The 19,762-nt window shown below is 67.0% G+C and overlaps 1 protein-coding gene across 2 annotated transcripts in view; it reads right to left on the bottom strand.

The window, feature by feature from the left end:
* Nucleotides 1-413: 413 nt before the first annotated feature.
* AHDC1 (AT-hook DNA binding motif containing 1) overlaps nucleotides 414-19,762 on the bottom strand; it is a 51,222-nt gene continuing 31,873 nt past the window's right edge. For both annotated transcript variants that reach the window (XM_086626232.1, XM_086626231.1), the window contains exons 2-4: nucleotides 6,959-7,121; nucleotides 5,858-5,898; nucleotides 414-5,455 (exon numbers count right to left, since the gene is read on the bottom strand). In XM_086626232.1, coding sequence (XP_086482358.1) covers nucleotides 414-5,455; nucleotides 5,858-5,898; nucleotides 6,959-7,121 — 5,246 coding nt within the window. The remainder of the gene's footprint in view (nucleotides 5,456-5,857; nucleotides 5,899-6,958; nucleotides 7,122-19,762) is intronic.

The raw sequence follows: 19,762 nt of genomic DNA, 5'->3' as shown, positions 1-19,762 counted from the left end.
GTCCGGAAAGCAGAGCCAGGCGCTTGGCAGGTGGAGCGGGCAGGGGGTGAAAAAACAGGGGGGGGTTTCTCTCTTCGTCCATTATTATATTTTTTTTTTCCTTTCGATTCGCTTATTTTTTAACTTTTTTTCTTTTTTTTTTTTCCTTTTTTTTTCTTTTCTTTTTTTTTAGAAAACAAACAAACGGTTCCAATCCCAGTTAAATACAGAACTTGAAAAGTGTTCCAGAAAAAAGTGCTGGCTAAATTACCTCTGAAAGAGAAACACAACACGGAGAGGAGTTGGGGGGGGGACACACGCACGATGACAAGGGTCCGCGGGTGCCCACCCTACCACCCACCCCCTCGCCCCGAGGGGCTCCCCCACCTACCCTGTAACAAAACCTCGTTGTCCGGTTGGCACGTCAGCAGATACTACAATGAGGTGACCGTAAAAGTGTCCTCGGGGTGTTGTTGCTCTACCATGGGGCCCAAAAACCCGCTCTTCTGGGTGGGGGCCATGACGGGGTGCCCTTGGGGTGCAAAACTGGGGTACCTGTAGTTGTCCTGCAGCTGCAGCATTGAGTCCCTCGGGACGGGGGAGATGTTCAAGTCATTGATCAAGGGACAAGCGTAGGGTGCTCGGTGGTGAGCCCGGGCCATCTCCAAGGGTTCCTTCTCGCCCTTGGAAGGGTGGGTGCCGCTTGGGCTGCCCAAGTGGGGGTTGAGACACGGGGGGTCCGTCCTACCCATGAAGTCCACCAGCATCCCGGCCCCCGCTTTGCCGTCGTACGAAGGGCTGCGGGTGCTGGCGTTGGGGGAATACCAGTACGGGGGGTTTTTGCAACTGGGGGAGTCGTAGTGCGGTTGAGGCATGGGGAGATCGCGGCAAGTGAGGTGGGGGGCGTGGGGCAGGGCCCCCCCCTGCATGCTGTGTTTGAGCGAGTCGCAGGCGGGCAGCTTGCGGAGGTCGCCCGCCCGGAGGTCCTCCTTGAAGGCCAAGGTCGGGGAGCAGTTGGGCGAGAAGGCTTTCTGCAAGCCGGCCTCGAAGACAGTCTGCTGGCCAGGGGCCGCCAGCTGGGGCGGGAGGGCGGGGAAGTGTTTGCTCTCCAAATCCGGTTGCCCCAAACCGGGGGAGTCGCTCTGAAAGCCCTGGCCGAAGGTCCCGTCCGAAGGGGTGGAAGGGTTCATGGAGTAGGGGCCAGCGTAGTCGCAGGGGTCCCGCTCGCCCACCCCGAAGCCCCGCGACTGGGAGGGCAGGGGGGACATGCTGCTGTCCCCGCTGTAGTAGTCCAAGCCCAGGTCCGTGCTCTCCTGGAAGAGGGGGTTCACCGCCTGCGACTTGGTGGGGAACTTGGCCTTGCCCGTCCCCCTCTCCTTCTTGGAGGCACAAGCCCCCCGGGACCCCCGGGGCTGTCGGGGCCCCGTGCTCCTCTTGGAGGGGTACACGGAGGAGGAGGAGGAAGAGGAGGAGAAGTTGAGGTGGGAGGTATCGAACATGTCCACCTTCTTCCGTCGGCCCCGACCGGGCTTGGAGTTGCTCTGGAAGAGGACGCTCTGGTTCCAGTTGTAGCCCGGGGCGGAGGACGCCTCGTTCCAGTCCATCATCAGCTTCTCCAGGCTGGAGAGGCTGGACTGGCCCTCGCTGGAGGAAGCCTCGCTGTTGGCACGCCGGTAGCCGGCCGGCTGGTTGAACTGGGTGCTGTCGGAGGAGGACTCGGAGAAGGTCTCCGAGACCGTCTGCTGCTTGGCCTTCTGCGGGGTGTAGTTGGAGATGTCCAGGATGACGTTGGGCTCGTTGAGGTGACACTCAAAGCCCGGGTTGTAGAGCTGGCCGAAGGCCTCCGAGCTCCAGTCCAACGCGCTGTAGCCTTGCCGGAAAGCCCACGGCGCGGCGCTGGGGAACTGCCGGCAATTTTCGGGCGAGGGCTGGAAGGAGGCTGAACCCTTGGGCACCATGTAACCGCCGGGCGAGACGGTGCTGGCCCGGCTGTCGCAGCGCAACGGCGTGTGCGCCGCGCTGGAGAACTGCCCCCCTTGCTCGGCGCTGTTGAAGAAGGCGGCTTTGCCCAGCGGCAGGCTGGGACCCGCCGGCGGCGGCGCGTAACCGGCGCTGTGGGCGCTGCTGGGGGAGGACGGGAGGCTGTTGCCGCTGCCGTAGGCGAAGCTGCAGTCCTTGTTGTTGGGACAGTCCTGCGCCGACGGGTACTGCTTCCCCGGCGGGAAGACGCTGGCGGGTGCCACGCTCTGCCCGGCACCGTAGCTGCCGTACGGGGAGTAGCCGGGGGTGCCGCTGGCCGCTGGGTGAGCCGTGGGGGACCGGGAGACGGCCGAGGGCGGTGCCAGCTTGGGGAATGCCTCAGCCCCACGGCACTCCGACGACGCTTGGGCCACTCCGTAGCCGGCGGCGGCAGCGGCGGCGGCACGGCCAGGTGGGAAAGCCGGCCGGCCCTGCATGGCGGCGTGGAAAGCAGCTTCGGCGCCGGGGGTGGCGGCGGCCACCTTGCCGCCACGGGCTGGGTACGCGGCCATGCCTCGCTGGCCCGGCAAGGCAGCCGGTGGAGCCGTGTAGGCGGCCGCCGACTTGCGGGACTCGGAGCGGGATGCCGAGAGGGCGAAGTCCAGCAGGTCGGAGGAGTCATCCGAGTCCAGTAAGGAGCGGAAGTAGCCGGTGAAAAGGCTGTGCCTCTCCGGGCCGGACTCCGTCTGCGAGGACGGTGCGCTCCCGGCGTAGAAGCCGGCGCGGCCGGAGGAGCCTGACTCCAGCGCGGCGGCGTGGAACGGCCTTGCCTCGGCCCCTTGGTAGCCACCGTTCCGGCCGGGCTGGCCACCGGGGTGGCTGTGGTGGGGGGCCCAAGGGCTGCCCTTCTCTCCGCCGCCCCACTCGGTGATGCCGTCGCCGAAGCTCTGCCCGGCGTCGGGCTCGGGGAAGAGCGCCCCGTTCTTGCGCGCCCGTCGCTTCCGCTTGGGTTTGCCCACGGGGTCGGGCTCCGGCCGGCCCCGCTTGCGCGGGTGGACGGCGTCGGCGTGGAGGGCGGCGGTGGGGGCTTTCTTCTTCTTCCCGATGCCCTCGAAGAAATCGCTGAAGGAGCAGCGGGCGGCGCGGGCAGCGTGGCCGCCCCCACGCCCGCCGAAACCCCCCGCTTTGCCACCGCGCCGGCGGAAGCCCTGGACGCGGTGCAAGAAGTGGGAGATGCTCTGGGTGTCGGGGGCTTGGTGGATGGAGTCGGGCTCGCTGGGGGTCCAGCAGCGGGGTGGCGAGCAGCGCCCCGAGCACTGGCTCTGCCGGTTGAGGAACGCCAGCTTGGCCAGCACGTCCGAGTAGTCCGCCTTGCTGTCGTTGGTGTCAGCGATGTAGGAGGGTTGGGGCGAGGCCAGCTTCTGCTTCCTCCTTCTCCTCTTCTTCACCTCCGGGGTGGGCTCCTTGGGCTTGGCTTGGCCCAGTAGCAGGTTCTTGGGAGGTCTGCCCCGCTTCCGCTTCAGGATGATGGGCATCTCGCCGGGGGGGAAGACCACCACCACGTTGCGCCCGTTGTTCTTCATCTTGAGCAGCGGCGTGGGCTCCATGGAGCTGCTGGCCGCCAGCTCCTTGCCCTCCAGGTTCAGGTTGCTGCTGAGCGATGACACCTTGTAGGTGGTCTTGTTCCTCCTCCCCAGGGACACGGGGATCTTGGCCATCTTCACCACCATCTTCCTCACCCCCCGGCATTTGCTCTTCTTCCCCGTCGCAGGGGCCTTGGGCACCTCGTCGGGGTCCAAGGCGATGGGGGGTGACGGCGGGGGGGCCAGCAGCGGGGCGCCGGGCTCTTCGGGCCCAGGGGGCACCTCGGTGGGTAGGGCGAGGGGGGACAAGACACGGCTGTCGGAGGTGATGTCCACCCGCCGCCCTCGCCCTGCCCTCCTCCGACGGCACAGCATCTTTGGCTTGTCTGTCCGGCGCAGGGCGTACTTGCGGTGGTCCTCGCCGCATCGCCCGGCCCCCCGGCCCCCGCAGGGGCCTCGCTTCACCGCGCTGCCCAGGGGACACCCGCCGAGCCGGGGCTGCAGCCCGTGGGGCCGCAGCGGGTCCCCGGCACCCGCTTGTGCCTCCAGCAGCTCCGAGACGGGCCCCAGCGGCTGCGTCTCCAGCAGTGAGGGCTCGGCGGGCAGCAGCGGTGCCCGCGCGTCCAGCAGCGGCGGCTCCAGGGCTCCGGGCAGCGGCTCCAGCGTCTGCAGCCCCAGCGGTTCCGCCAGCGGCTCCAGCGACTGGAGCTCCAGTGATTCGGATAAGGGCTCCAGCGACTGCAGCTCCAGCGACTCGGAAAGCGGCTCCAGCGACTGCAACCCCAACGGTTCCAGGTTTTGCAGTTCCAGCGATGCCGGCAGCGGTTCCAGGCTCTGCGAATCGAGCAGCTGGGGCTGTGACTCCAGAGACTGGGAATCCAACAGCCGGGACTGGGAGTCCAGCTCTTGGGCTGGCAGCAACTGGGGCTGCGGCTCCATCGCCTGCGATTCCAGCAGCTGCGTCCCCGGACACGCCAGCGAGGCCAGTTCGTTCAGGATGTCCGCCTCGGCCAGGTCTGAATAATCACCGGCATCGGGCTGGGAGCAACCGGCTTCCTCCGCCGGCGCTTTGGAGGCGCCCCCCACGCCCCCGCTATGGCCGGGGGGCTGTGGGGCGCTCCCCCCGCCACCGTCGGCTTCTCCGTCGTGCACCGGGGGCCGGGGGTGCCGTGCCGGTTCGGTTTTGCAGAGCACCCCCCGCTCCTCAGGGCTGCGGATGCTGTTGGCCAGGGAGGGCGAGGAGAAGAAGCTGTACTGGAGGTCGCGGTCGGCGGGCAAGAGGCGGCCGTCCTCGTGGCCACCACCGCTGCCGCGGAGGTTGCCGCAGTCCAGGTGCACCCCGCTGCTCTTGAGGTCCTCGGAGAGACGGTTGAGGTCCTTCATGATGTCGATGAGCTGCACCACGGGGTGGAGGTTGATGTGCCCGTTGCCGCACTTGCTCCGCAGCAAGGCGAGGATGCCGTCGACGTTGCAGCGGCCCGAGGCCAGCGTCGCGTTGGGGAAGGTTTTAGGCGCCCGGTCGTGGGCGGCTGCTTCCTCCGCGCTGCCCCCCAGGATCCGGGGCTCACCGGCACAGCCCAACAAGTCCTCCGCCGCCTTGGTGCCCCCGTGCACGCTCTGGCACCGGTCAGCCGGGTCGCCGTGCAGCAGCGAGCCTGCCTGGTGCTCCCGGCCGAGTGCGGGGCACGAGCCCTCAGGGAAGCTCAGCACGCTGCAGGATAAGGCCTTTTCCGCCGGACAGGCCGGAGGCCGCTGCGCCGGGTGCCCCGGCGGGTAGAACTTGGGCTCTCGGACGTAGTCGGGCGAGCCGCGCACAACGCTGGTTGTTACCACTGGGCCCGGGGGCTTCACGCGCATCCTGACCTCCTCCTCCCCCGCGTGCCGCTTGGCCGAGCAGTTGCTGACATGGGGGTCGGGGAAGGTGAGACCGGGACCTGCGTGGGGCAGAGAGGGGGCACGGTGAGGCTGGCACTGCCTGGCTCCATCCCCACCACCCTCGGAGACGGGGTGCCCGCGTTCACCCACCCAGCTCATCTCTGCACCATCACCAGCGAGAACACGGCCAGCACCGTGGGAACCTGCCCCCAGCCTCCTCCCTCGCCCACCGCAGTGGTGGGGAAATGGGGTCCAGCCCCCTCCCCTGCTCACAGGGGGCTGGATGCCCTCCGCACGGCAGGACCACCCGTGCCAGCCCCAGGCTCGCCCTGGTGCAGAGCCATCTCCAAGGGGAAGCAATGTGGCTGTGTCCGGGGGGGTGTCTGGGCTGCCCCGTCCCCCCGTGGGGCAGGGCTGGGGGGTCCGGGGGAGTCGCGGGGGGGGCGGGGCTCGGAACTTACCCTCGGCTTTGCTGCTGCTCCTGCTATTGCACTTGAGCTCTCTGCAAAGGAAGGGGTGCGGGGGGGGGGTTAGCCCCGAGCGGGGAGGGGGTGACCTGGGGCCCCCCCACCCCCACAGCTGCCGTAGCACCGGTCCCTACCAAGGGACGTACCAGGGGCCGATCCTCCCGAGCTCCCCCAGCCGAGAGGGCAGCGCCCGCCCATCACCCTGGCGTCGGGGCTGCGAGCGGGGCGGGGACCGGGGCGGGCGGGGGTGGGATGAGGGGGGCGGGGGGAGGCTGCCTTCGATCTAGGGGGACAGAGGGGACACGTTTACCCCCCCATACACCACCCTCCCCCCAACCCCTCACCACCACCAACCCCTCCGCGGGGCCGGGGTGCTGGGGGCGGTGGTGGCGGGGGGGGGTTCGGGGGGGGGGGGGGTTCGGCGGGGGCCCTGCGGCCGCGCTGCCACTAGGTGTCCCCGGTGAGCCACGCGCCCGCCCGCCGCCCCGGCCCGGCCCCCGCCGCCCCCCCGCCGCCCCGGCCCGGACGGACGGACGGACAGACGGACAGCCCGGGGCTGGGGAGGGGACGGAAGCTCTTTCCCCGCGGAGGTGGCTGAGTGTGTGTGTCGTGTCCCCCCCGCCCCCCCCCCAGCCCACCCGGGACACCCCGCGCGCAGCTGCTGTCCCCACTCGAGGTGACGCTGCCCGGTGCCAGCAGCCCCCGGGGACCCCCCTGCATCGCTCCTGCCTCAGTTTCCCCTCCTTGGTAATGGGGGCGCAAGCGAGGTTTGCCGGGGGGGGGGAGTGTTGCACAAGCACTGATGGTTGGGAAGGGGTGCCCAGCACCCACTGCACTGCCCACCCTGCACCCCATGGGGCACTGCAGGCACCCCTATTTGCCCCCCACCCCCCCAAGCCAAGGGCTTTGCAAAGCTGCGGAGCCCCCCCTCCCATCCCCAGGGATGCTTTGCAGCCCCTCCACTCCCACCAAGGCAGGGACGGGCAGAGCGGAGGCACCCAGATTTGCTGCCAACTCCTCTCTACACTCCCCACCACCCCACCCCCGGTGCAGCCCCCGCTCCCCGTTCCCGGGGCGAGGGCCCCCCCGGGGTACCTGGGCCGGGGGTGTTTGCAGTGCAGGTTCACTTTGAAGCTCCTGCCGTCGCCGTCGCTGCCGGGCTGGCGAGGGCCCGAGCCCTGGGCACGCGGGAACCACTCGGCTGGCGGGCTGGCACCGTTCTCCAGTGCAATGGGCTGGCAGGCGACTGAGCTCCCATCTGCTCGAGCAAGAACAGAGACCCCCGCATGTCAACCCGGAGACCCCCTCGCCAGGGACAACTCGTTGCCCGGGTTGACATGGGTGCCCGCGGGGCTGGACATGCTGTGTGCCCCCAGTTCGTGCCTCCCCCTCCAAGCTATAGCTCCTGGGGACACCGAGGGACCCATCCCGTTCCTTCCGCTGCACAGGATGGGGGCCATCATGGGATGCCCAGGCACGGGTTGGCATTTTGGGGCAGGACACCCCTTTGCAGCCGTGCCTTTAGCCAGGGGTTGCCCAACCCAGGCAGGACACCTCCCCACCGAGCTGCGGGCGCATGTGTGTGTGCCCACATGTGTGTGTGCCCACACGGATGTGCGTGTGTCCACACGGATGTGTGTGTATCCACACCGATGTGCATGTCGCACACACGTGTGCTTGCAACTCTGCCTGTTCTACCCCCCACTCCCCTCCACCCTGCGGGTCCAGGCACCCGCAGCAGCTGCCTGCCCGCCATGGGGATGCACGGTGGTGCCCCCAACCCATCACAGCCCCCCCCATGCCTGTGTGCCCGCCTGGTCCCCCCCGACTCAGAGCCACGTGTGAATCCCCGCTGTTGGCTCCCTCCCCCAGCACCCACCCGCAGCTGCTTGGCCGCTTTTCCCAGTCGCTGGATGAGCGGGACAACTTATCAACAAGGCAGGGAAAAAATTCCAACCTGTCAGTCCATCTGCATCCCTCCCCTCCCCATCTCCCTGTCAGCCTTTGGGCACCGAGCGGACACGGGCACCGAGGGGATGCAGGCACCTCTCCGGCAAACGCCACCGTGTTGCCTGCGCGGCGGAGAGTTAAGCCAAGGGCAATGTGGAACGGGAAAATATGTGCTGGTCGAGGCTCTGCCGAAGCTCTAACGTGCCCGGAGAGCTGGTGGTGGGGAGGCAGGCAGGAAGGAAGCAAACGGGAGGTTTTCCAGAACAGCCGCTGGGAACCGGTCCCCGCCGCACACGCTGCGCACGGCTCGACGGGGAGGACCGCGGCGGCACGGGACACGGGGCGCGGGTGCCTCGTCTCTGTGCCGGTGTGCCCCCCAGGCGCCTGTGGCACACAGAGTTGCGGAGGCATTGGGAAACCCTTTGGGATGGGCGTGGGCTCCTCAACGGGGTGTATGGCACCCATCGGCATGCACCCATGGGTGCTGGAGGCACTGGGCATGTCCCCCTTGCCTCATCCATCCAGCTCTTACCCCACGCTGGCCGGTGCCAGGCTCCTGCCCTTGGACCCACTGCCAGCCCCACCGCGGCCACGTGTCCGGTGCCAAGGTGGGGGATGCTCCCCGCACCGTGCCGGTGCTTCTCCCACCCCTCAACTGAACCGCCACCATCACGGCGGGGACCACCTGCGCCCCCCACCCAGCACCCACCACCTCACGCCATGGGGACGGGCAGCACCCACCGACCCCACACCACCACCCACCCGCGCGCGGCAGCGGGTGCAGGACAGGAGCCTGGCGCGGGGTCGTGGGGAGGGGGCTGCGGGATGGGGGCACCGGGGCGCGCCGGGATGCTCGCCACGCCGCCGCGCTCACTTTCACCTCCCCGCTCAGCCCCAGGCAGCCGCCACATGTTTCACATTAGGCTCTCCGGACTTCGCCATTCCTGGCTCCCTCGCCAGGGGTAGGGCCTTTTTCCTTCGGATTTTTTTTAATTTTTTTTCTTTTTCTTTTTTTTTTTTTTTTCCCCTCCTCGCTGGTTACAAAACACCAGCCGAGACCACACAAGCGAAGAGGGATGGAGGGAACACGACGGGCGAGAGGCGGCGAGGCTGGGTGCTGCGGCGGGGCTGGAGGAGGGGGGGGGGGGTCTGAAACAAAGTGGGGGGGGGGAAGCAGACGAAATTGCAGTCACCTCCGCTTCCCACCTCCTGACCCCGCAGCCCTGCAAAGATAACAGCCCCCGAAGACTGCTGACTCGCCGCGCAGAAATCCAATATCCTCGCCTGGTGAACTAATCGACTACCTGGGCTGCCACCTCCCCTGCCCGGCCTTAATCCTCCTGCTGCAAAGCTTTAATTAGTTTAACGGTTTCGGGCTTGACGGAGGGTTGGCGGTGAGCGACGTGGCCCGTTCCGCCCCCCCCCTGCACCCAGATGGCTCCCGCTTGGGTGGCAGCGGTGCCGTGCGCTGGGAGAGGCGGCACCCTGAGGGTGCTGGAAGCTGCTGTGTACCCCCCTCTCTGTCTCCAGGTCCCCTGGCACCCAGGCCTGACCCCCAGCTGGCGCTGGGGGGGGGGGGGGCGGCATGGAAGGGTTTGCTTGGCACCGGCATGGCGGCAGCTCACAGCGGTGGGATGGACCCGCAGGACACGGATGTGGTTTGGTGCCCAGCTCTGAGGCCACCCAGGCGTCAGGGTGGGGTTGGAGATGCCACCGGGAGACAGGGAGGTGGCGGGGACCCAGCCGCCACGCAGATGGGGACACGCCGGCCCACTGCCAGCCCACCCCGCCGGGGTGCCACGCCGAGCCGCCCGCGGCGGCAGCGCCGGGGACAGGGGGTTCTGCCCATCCCTGGGCACAGCGGGGTGTCGGGAGGGGTCGGAGTGGCCCTAAATAGCCCCAGGTGGGTGCAGTGGGGTCTCCGGACACCCCCACCACGCGTGTTCTGCATGCACAGCTGTCCCTCGTGTGCATGCACACATCTGGGGCAGCACGGAGGTGCCCCCCCACCCCTCCACCCAGACAATGTGGCATCGGGGGGTGTCCCCCTTCTGCCTCTGCCCTTGCACGAGCGTGGGGCTGCCGTGGCGGTGCCTCCCCCTTGCACATGTGCTCACACTCGCCCACAGCCGGGACATGGCAGAGATTTTTCCCCCCTTGCACCCCCCCTGCCCAGCTGCTGCTGTCCCCTCGCACACTCCCACACCCCCCTTGTTTGCTCCCACGCCCCCGGCCCCCCCCGCCCTGTGAGTCCCCCTGTGCCCGTCCCGCGCCTGCTGACACCAGTGGAAAATCCCCTCCAGTGACAGCTTCCTGGCAGGCGCTTTCCAAGGGTTTCCGTGCTCCCCCCCCAGCCCCCGCCTCCCTGCGCCAAGCGGGGGGCCGGGCAGGCAGGAGGACCCCCCCTCCCCTCCGCCTTCACTCCTGCCACCGCAACCTCCACATCCCCGTTGGGTCGGCGTCGCGATCTCCCACCCCAAAGCACGCAGGTCCTGCACCCTCCTCTTCCTCTCCATGCCTTGGCACCCTGCCTGCACCCCACTCACCGGGCATCCCCTGCCTGCCTCCACAACGGGGGCACCCACCAGCACCGGGGGTGCTTGGGATCCCACCCAGAGACCCTCCCAGGGCACCCACCCACCTTGGGGACCCACCGCCCCACGATGCCGCTGGGGACCAGGGCAAGAGCCAGGGGTCCAGCGGGGTGGGCATGGATGGGTGCTGGGGCACAGGGTGTTTGCAGGCAGGGGTGCAGGGTGTGTGTAGGCAGCCCTGACCCCCTCCTTCGGTTGTCACCCCGCTCCCGCCGCGGTTTGGACCCGGCCATCGCCACGTCCCCCCACCGCCCTGCCCTCTGCCACGCTGGTAATTAGGAGACGGAGCAGATGGCGCCTGGGTTTCATCTTAGGTAACGAGTCCAGCCGAGCTGCTTTGCTGCCGGTTCCCTTTGCGGGGACGTTGGTTGCTGGGGTGGAGGTTTTTTGGGGTCCCCTCGCAAGGAAGGAGCTGGGTGGGGGACACATCCGCCCCAGCATGGTGCCAGGATGCAGCACTGCTGCAGGAGGAGATGGTGGTGCCGGGAAGCGCTTGGCTGGAGTCTTGGGCAAACGCACCCTGGAGATGCAGCCTCAAGGAGAGCCGGGGCTGGGAGTCACCCTCCCACGGCACCCCAGGGTGCCACATCCCCAGGGCAGGCTCTGGCACCTGCCCTGGCACCAGGGAGAGGGCTCTGGGCTATAAGCAGGGGGTACCTGCAGGTCTTGGCATCCCCCAACTGCCCAGTGCTGCACTGAGGTGAGGTGGGAGGCTCGTTGGCAAAACAGCTCCGAAATCCTGGCTGGCCCTGGAAGTGGGGATCCCGGGGGACCCCGATGCCCCCACGCTGCTGGGGACGACGCTTAGCCGGGGGACACAGCCCTTCTCCTGGGCCTGGCCCTGGGCGTGCTGGGGTCTCCTGCAGCAGTCCCCACTCAGCTGGTGGCACCTCCCAGCCCACTGCTCCCGGAGCTGGTGGGACCCGTGATGGGGTCAGCCCTCAACCCCGTAATGTGTTACAGTGCCCTCGAGGTGGGCAGGGCTGGGAGTGCCTGGACCAGTCCCAGTCCCTACTGCCCCTGCTGCAAGAGACCATCTCCCCTGCAAGGACCATCTCCCCCACAAGAGATCATCTCCCCTGCAACAACCGTCTCCGCTGCAAGGCCCATTTTTCCCCCAAGAAACCATCCCCCCTGCAAGAGCCATCCCTCCTGCAAGGACCTTCTCCCCTGCAAGGACCATCTCCCCCACAAGAACCATCTCCTCTGCAACAACCATCTCCCGTGCAACCACCACCTCCCCTGCAACCACCACTCCCCTGCAGTGACTATCTCCCCCTTCAACAACCCTCTCCCCCCACAAGAAACCATCTCCCCGTGCACGGACCCTCTCCTCCCCGTCCCCATCTCAGACCGGGCTGACCGCAGCCTCCTGGGGGGCATGAACGCGGGGGTCACGCTTCCTTCCACGCCAGGTACCCCCAACCCCAGTGCCACCATCCAGCATCAACGCACCCCTCCTCCCACCCCAATCCCCCCCTTGGCCCCAGAGGGGTCTGACCCCCCTCCCCAGCTGGGAGGGGGGCAGGAGGCGGTGGTGGTGATGGGGGGGTCGGGGGAGACGGGGCGGCGAAACCGCTCGACAGATGGACGGCAGAGACGGTGGCACCTCGGCCGGCTGGAGCCCGGAGCCGCGGTTCAGAGCGAGCAGGGAAACGGGCTAAATTTAGCCGCTTCCCTCGGTGCCAGCTTTGTTCCCCCGCCCCGCCGAGCCGGCGCGGGAGGCGAGCAGCCAGCTTGGCCCCCTCCCCTGCCCCTCTCTCCCTGCTGGGGGGGGGGGAGACACCCCCAGCCTGCATGCCAGGTCAGGGTGCTGGGGGTGCCCCTCGGGCTGTCGGGTATTTTCACCCATGCGTCTCGGTGTGACGGGTGGCACCGGTGGCGCCGTGGGGTGTTTTGCCCCAGTGTGGCGAACGTGATCCCCCCCCAAAATAAAAAAAAAAAAGCAAAAAAAAAAGCATCGGCAGGCCTGAGGCTGCGCAGATGGTCACGGCCCCCCCTCTCCCCGCTCCCCGTTATAGCCACAGCGTGAGTCACAGCCCCGGTGCGTCCCTGCCCAGCGCCGGCCACGCCGGGTCATGTAACACCCGCAGCCGCCCCGGCGCGGTGAGGGGCTCCGTCCCCCGCCCGCGGCACCCAGGCAGCTCCGCACCCCCCTGACACCCTGTTAGGGGACCTCCAGGGTGGGCACAGAGGCGATGCCGAGCACCCCCCAGCCCATCCCAGCCGGTGCGCTGCGGGTTAACGCCGAGCGAGGCCGGGATCCTGCGAGGCCAGGAACATTTGGAAGGCGCCAGATGGCCGCGTGCCCGTGCCGAAGGCTTGCTCGGCACAGCCACGCTCCCCCGGCGCTGGAGCTGGGGTGGTGTGAGGGTGGGGGGGCTGCCCAAAGTAGCAAAGGGGCACCCGTCGGGATGCGGCCCTACCAACTACCTACCCACCGCGGGGGTCCTGCACCACCCTGGCACCCACCTGGCACCGGACACCACCCTTCGCCAGGGAATGGCGGCGGCGGGGTCCAGGTGCAGCGGGTCGAGGCTCCGGCATCACCGCTGGCACCCCTACGGTGCCAGCCCCACGCCGGGGCAGCCAGGTGGGAACCGGGGATGACGGAATTAGGGGGGGGGGGTCCGGGCACAGGGTGGGGGAGCAACCAGTTGCCTCCCTTGGCCAATTTTAGAAACTGGCTGGACGAGAAACGCCGGGCAGGATTTACAGCCGGGTTTGTGTCCGGGTGGTTTGGTTGTTTTGGTTTTTTATTTCTTTTTTGTTCATTTTTTTCCTTTTTTTTTCCATTTTTCCCCTTTTTTTTCTCCATTTTTTCCCATTTTTTCCCATTTTTTTCTTTTTTTTTTTTCCCTTCTTCTTTTTATTTTTTTTTTTCCCCCCTAGTGGGAGGCACACACGAGTTGAGCGGCAACTCCTGGCTCGGGATCCTGTTTCCTGGGAGATGCGGCATTGGTGCGAGGCCGGCTGGGGCCGAGCTGGGGTGTGGGAGCCACTGGGGACGATGCCAGCGCCGGCGTGGCGGGGCAGGGGTGCCGGGGAGGGGGAGGGCAGCCCCTGGGGCTGCCCTCCCCCTCCCCGGCACCCCTGCCCCACCACACTGGCAGCTTGGCACCCTGCTCACACCCATCAAAGGGAATGGGTGCAGGTGTGCATGTGCACGGGGCTGCACATGCACGAGGTGGTTGTGCACGTGCAGGGGTGTGCACAGGTAAGCGCATGGCGGAGGGAGGATTGTGCACCCATGGGAGCACCCATGGGGGGGACGATTGTGCAGCCACGGGAGGAGGATTGTGCATGTGTGGGTGCACCCACAAGGTGAGGATTGTGCACAAGCAAGTGCACCCATGGAGGAAGGATTGTGCACACATGGGTGCACCCATGGGGAGATGATTGTGCACAAGCGAGTGCACCCACGAGATGAGGATTGTGTACACGTGAGTGCACCCATGGGGGGAAGATTGTGCACATGTGGGTGCATCCATAGGGAGGACTGTGCACAGGCGGATGCACCCGTGGGAGAAAGTTTGTGCACACACAGGTACACCCACGGGGGGAGGATTGTGCACACGCGGGTGTGCCCATGTAGACAGGCACAGGTACAGGTGCACATGCACACCCGTATGGGTGCAGGTGCACACACAGGTACGGGAACATGCCCGGGCACTGCTGGGCACACGGGTGCACATGTGGGTGCACATAGGTCCGTACAAGCAGATGTGCTGGCACAGGGATGGGCAGCACTCAACCCCTGTGCACCCACAGGATCACATCCACTCGGGGGTACAATGCCCCAACAAGCACCCTCTGTCTGAGGGGCATCCAGGCAGCACCCATGGGCTCCCACAGTGCAGGGACTCCCTGGCCCCCCAGTACGGCTCGGCTGGCACCGTGGCCCCCCATCCCACACCCCAGCAGCAGCAGAACCAGGCAGCCATGGACGGCCCGTGCCAGGGGTGGGGGCACGCTGGGTTCCATCTTGATCAGAGCAGGGGACCTCAAAACACGATTCACCCTTCCAAAAAAATGGGTGGCCCCCCAAAAAATCGGAGCATCTGCATGGCAGAAAGGTGCAAGCAGATGGAAAGCACCGGGGTCTGGCAGCGAGACGCAGCGGGGGCATGGGTATGCATGGGGGAACTGAGGCAGGGAGCAGGGCGGGCAGCACCTGGCGTGCGGATGGAAACACAGAGCTGCAGCCAACAATCCCAGAGCACCCAGGCGGCCCGTGCCACCCCAGCCCCCCTCCAGCTCCGCTCCCACCCACCTGCCCTCCCGGCTCCGGTTACCGCCGCGGCTGGGCCAGGCTGTGGCATGACGTGTCCCACAGGGAGGGTGGATCAGGGCACCCATGTCTCCCCCCACCCAACCACAACCCACCACCGTCGCTGATCCAGCTGTATCCAAGCCTCGGAGCACAACGCACCTATAGACACGCGTATTTTATCCGCCCCCCCCCCTCCTCGCCGGGGAGTTTTCCATTAAAATTGGAAGAACGCGAGTTGCCGGCACAGCCCCGGCGCGGCGCGTACACAGCCTGTCACTCACACATCACTTTGTAGATGCCCATAAATTGCTTCATTACCTCTTCTAATTGAGGAGAACGCAGCTGCTGGGGGGCGGTGATGGAGCTCCTTCCCTTTGAAGGATGCCTCGCTCGCCAAAGCCGGGTCCGGCAAAGCCGCAGAGCCCCATCGACATCCCAATAATAATAATAATAATAATAGTCATAATAATGCTAATAACAGTATCCAAGTGAAATCCCTCGGCAAAGGGCAGCGGGGGCTCACGTGTGCCGGAGCCCGCTGGTGGGAGGGGGCTGAGGTGCTTCTTGCGCCGGTGGGGAAACTGAGGCACGAGCATGGTTGCCCCACGTACGGCAAGAGGGCGGAGGTGCGAACCCCCCTGCATCACCCCGAGGACCTTTGGGCGGCGGGGTGGGGTCTACGCCAGGATTTAGGGACAACCTAAATCGAAGCATCCCCCAGGCCTGCGGCGGGAATTCGGGGTGGACGGCTGTGGTGGGGGGGAGCATCCCTAGAGAGTGGGGGGGAACTTCCCACCCTGCTCAGAGGGGCTACATCCTCCCCGGCTTCGCCGGCACGCCACCCTGGGTGCCTGCCACCCTCCTGACGTCCCCGGCCCCTGCACCCTGTCCCCCCCCCGGCTTTGTCTGGCAGGCGGCGAGCGGCTGCGGCTGGGCTCGGGCCCCTCGCAGGATACTGCAGAAGGATTTACTGTATTGCAGCTTGTGCTGGCTGCAGCCCAGCGCACAATAGATTAGCTGTAGCCCAGGGCAGCACGTTGCGGGGGGGGGGGGGGGTGGAAAGGAAGGTGGGATTCGTTGGGCTGCGGATCGCAGGGCATTTGCTGCAGTATCCTGCAGGATCCAGCCACTGGCTCAGGAACCCCCCCTGCCTTTGCCACCATCCGGCTCCAGCCCTGGCAGAGGGACTCGGAGGGGTTCACATGTCCCCTCCTTCTTCCCCGCGCTGTCGCCTTCGCTCAGTTTTATGGTACGGATGGTTGGTGCGGGCACGGGTGCCCGCGCGGGCTGGGGGACAACTCGCTTGGCCCCTGGCCCCATCCCAGGGGGTCCAGAGGGGCTGTGGTCCCCGATGGTGCCTGGGTGCTGCTGGGGACCCTGGGACCCCCCTCGGCGGAAGACGACGGCACAAAGCTGGCGCAGGGAGGGAGCCGGGGACTGCAAGCAGCACTAATTGATCGCGATTAATTCAGCTCCTGTCTCCCCGGGTGGCAGCGAGAGATGCTGAGACACAAACCCAGCCCCACAGAGCTCCGCAGACGGGCTCTGCTCTGCCCCCCACACCCACTCCTTCCCCCAGTGTGGCCACCCAGGCCTGGGGAGACCCACATCACCCATCCCCGGGGACCTGAGTGGGCTCTGGTGGGTGCCCGGCTCTTGTTGCCGCCCTAGAGGTGCTGGGTGCCTGCGGGCATGTGGTTTGGGGACAGGTCCTTGGGGTGGACCCACCTCCTCGCGGTGCTTTTGGCTGCTGGGGTGTGTGTGTGGGCGTCTCGCTGGCACCCCACACCTCTCTCCCCCCCTCCGGGGGGGCAGCACGGCAGGAGATGATGCTCAGGCAATGGGCACAGGGGAGCGGAGGTGCCAGGGGTCATCAACGGCCTCATGGTGACATGGTGGCACCTTTGGCAGCGTCACTGGCTGGTGGGTGCAAACCACCGGGACCCAGGAGTGCTGTGGCCACCTCTGGCACCTGGCCACCGCCCCGCCGGGGACAGCAGCACAGGTTGGCACCACCGTGGGCACTGCGGGCAGGGGGGCTGGCGCAGAGGGTTGTTGGGGGAGACCCTGGTGACCACCCGGATTTCGAGGGGAGTTCAGAGCCTGCGGATTCCGGCTCCATAATCCTCCGGGGGATGCAGTTTCCACAGCAACAGCGGGTCAGGGGGCAGCGAGGGGAGCCGGCTGCTGCGCTCAGGATGGCGACCGTGCCGCTGCCACCGAGAAGGCGTCGGGGCGAGGTGCCGGGCGAGGTGCCGGGCTGGCCGGCGAGGCCGTGGCGGCGGTGCGGGGGCCGCGCGGGGCGCGGGGGCGGCCAGGCTGGTGCTGCCGGGGAGGCGGCGAGCGGCTCAGTGTGGCGTTGTCAGCAAAGATGTCACTAATTGTCTGCAGGAGCAGCAAACTCTCGTTAACCCTTGGGCAGCTGGCGGCGGGCACATTGCTGAGGCTGGCGGCACCCAGGGACCCGCTGTCGAGCATCCTGGGGCGGTCCCACCTCCGCCACTGCCCCACTTGCACAGCCCTGGGCAAGTCACCTTGATGGTCCCACACCCACTTTCCCCCAGGGTGGCTACTGGGAGTCCAGCGCATCCCAGTTGGTGACCATGGGCAGTGGGGTGATGCCAAGCAGCCCCTCTCCTTGTCCCATGGGCTCTGGCTTTGCTCCCGCTGCCTGCAGAGGCAACAGCACTTGGCCAAGGAGGAGCACAGAGGTAAACGCTGGCAGCAGCAGGGCCACTGGGGCAGAGCCACCTCCATCCCTGGCAACCTCCATCCCTGCCACCTTCACCCATGGCCACCTCTGTCCCTGGACACTTCCATCCCTGGCCACCACCCATCCCTGGTCACCTCCATCCATGGCCAACTCCATTCCTGCCACCTCCACCCATGGCCACCTCCGTCCCTGGACACTTCCATCCCTGGCCACCACCCATCCCTGGTCACCTCCATCCCTGGCCACGCCCACCTGTGGCCACCTCCGTCCCCAGCCACCGGCCCCACTGGCACCCCCGGCAAGCACAGTGCGGCACGGGTGCGTGCAGAGGGGGACACAGCACCCACACCATGGCCACCACCCAACCCACGCCACGCTGCGCACCCCACCACGGCTCTGTCCCCGTGGCAAAAGCGCACGTGGCCCCGCAGTGATGCCCGGGGACGAGGCACGAGCACCCACCCTGCCCAGGAGGCTTTGCCATGGCTGGCAGAGCCATAAGTGCCGGGGAAGAGGCAAAAATGGCTTTTCCATCTCCCGGCCGGCTCCTCTACCTGGGAGCGCTGCCGGGAAGCGCTGACGTTGGCAGGAGCGGGTGGGGGCCGCGGGGGGAGGCCGGGGCAGCCGGAGCAGGGTCAGCAGAAAGCCTCCGGCTCCGCTCGCCCCTGCCAGCCACCCCGCAGACCTTTTGTTCCCATTCAGCACCTTTCCCAGCACCTCTCAGCTCCTGGGGCTCCTCTCCAGGGTGAGGGGTCCAGGGCAGGGCCCCCCCACCTCAGTACCATGGTTTTCAGGGAGCAGATGCGTCCTGGGCAAGGCGGGAGGTGCCCAGTGTGGCTCACGGCACGGGGGAGCCATGTGGCGATGGGGACGTGGGCACATCCTGCCCCAAGGTGGGGGGACCAGGGGGACGTAGTGGCTGCTCCGCGTGGGGGGTTTGGACCCGAACCCGAACCCGAAAAAATGAGCCCCCGATAGCACCAGGATGCGGTGGAGGGAGGGGGTGAGGGGAGGAAGCTCCCCATCCCCACGTCCCTGAGCATCGCCCGGGTCCTCAGCTACTGCGCTGAGCCCAGGGGAGGGGACAGATCCTGCCCTGTGCTGGGGAATGGGTACAAAACCAGCGCTCTCACCATGGCACTGGGAGGGCGCAGCCCGCTGCCCTCACCCCCTGGCACCCCAGCACCCCAGCAGCACAGTGGGGACACCGAACCGCCATCCCCAGTAAAGCCCAGCCGCAGGGTGACAGCACCGGGGACCCCAGGGGAGCCGTGGTGGGGTGGTGGGTGCAGCTCTCCCGTCACCGCCCCCCGCAGCTGCTGCCAGTGCCCGGGCAGGAGCCGGGGCTGGGCAGGTCTGTACAAGGCTGGGGACTCTCCCAGCCTCCAAGGACTTTCGGTTGGGATTTCCTGAGCGGGACGCGCGTTTGCGGATGTCGCAATGTTCCGCCATTTCTGCTCTGCGACCTCCTTGGACCCACGCACACAGCCAGCAGCCTGGCGGGCACCCATGGGCGAGGAGTCCCGCGGGTCGCACCCGTGGCCACCCAACCTCTTCCCTTTTGCTGAATGCCCAGTGCTCAGCGAGCACCAGTCCCAAACTCCTGGGGTAGCTCTGTCAGATAGGGCTGCGCCAGCAGCACCCGGCCCAGTAGGGCTCACCAGTCATACTGGGCATCCAGTGGGCACCAGCTCTTGGCAGCTCCCCCAGTGTCAGCACAGCCTGGGACCTCTTGTGCCCCGGCGTCCCACCATGCACCCTCCAGCTGGGGTGCAAACCCACCCCTGGATGCAACTTGTCCTTGGGAGCAAATGCAGCTCCAGGTGCAAAACCCTCTCTGGGTGCAAACCCCTTCTGGGTGCAAACCCACCCCTGGGTGCAAAACCACCCCTGGATGCAAACTCATCCTCGGGTGCAAATGCAGCTGCTGGTGCAAACCCCTCTCTGGGTGCAAACCCATCCCCGGGTGCAAATCCATCCCTGGGTGCAACCCCCTCACCCCGGGTGAAAATCCAGCTACAGGGTGCTGCACCCATCTCATCACCTTTCTGCCAAGCCCCAGCACTCCTCTCCCTCCCCGGCTGCCCCATCCAGCCCAGTGCCACCCCGTTCCCCCCACAAAGTGCCGCAGGTCTGTCATCCCCCCCCCCCGCCAGCCTCGCCCTCCGGATCCAGCAGACAGGTCTCTTCCCCCCAGGCTCCCCGCTCGGCGTCTGGCTGAGCTAAGCGTATTTAGCGCTTTTAATTGTTCTTAATAAATCAATCCCGCCAGCCCCTTAAATCATTTTTGTGGCTTCCCTCTCAGCCGTCCCCGCGGCCGCGCTGCCGTGGAGCCTGCTGTCTGCAGTGCTGCCGGGGGGGCTGGCCGG

This window comes from Tauraco erythrolophus, chromosome 24 (assembly GCF_009769465.1).
Source record: "Tauraco erythrolophus isolate bTauEry1 chromosome 24, bTauEry1.pri, whole genome shotgun sequence".
NCBI classification, from domain to species: Eukaryota; Metazoa; Chordata; class Aves; order Musophagiformes; family Musophagidae; genus Tauraco; species Tauraco erythrolophus.
Note: the sequence above shows the minus strand (reverse complement) of the source record. Positions and strands in the feature narration are given on the sequence as shown.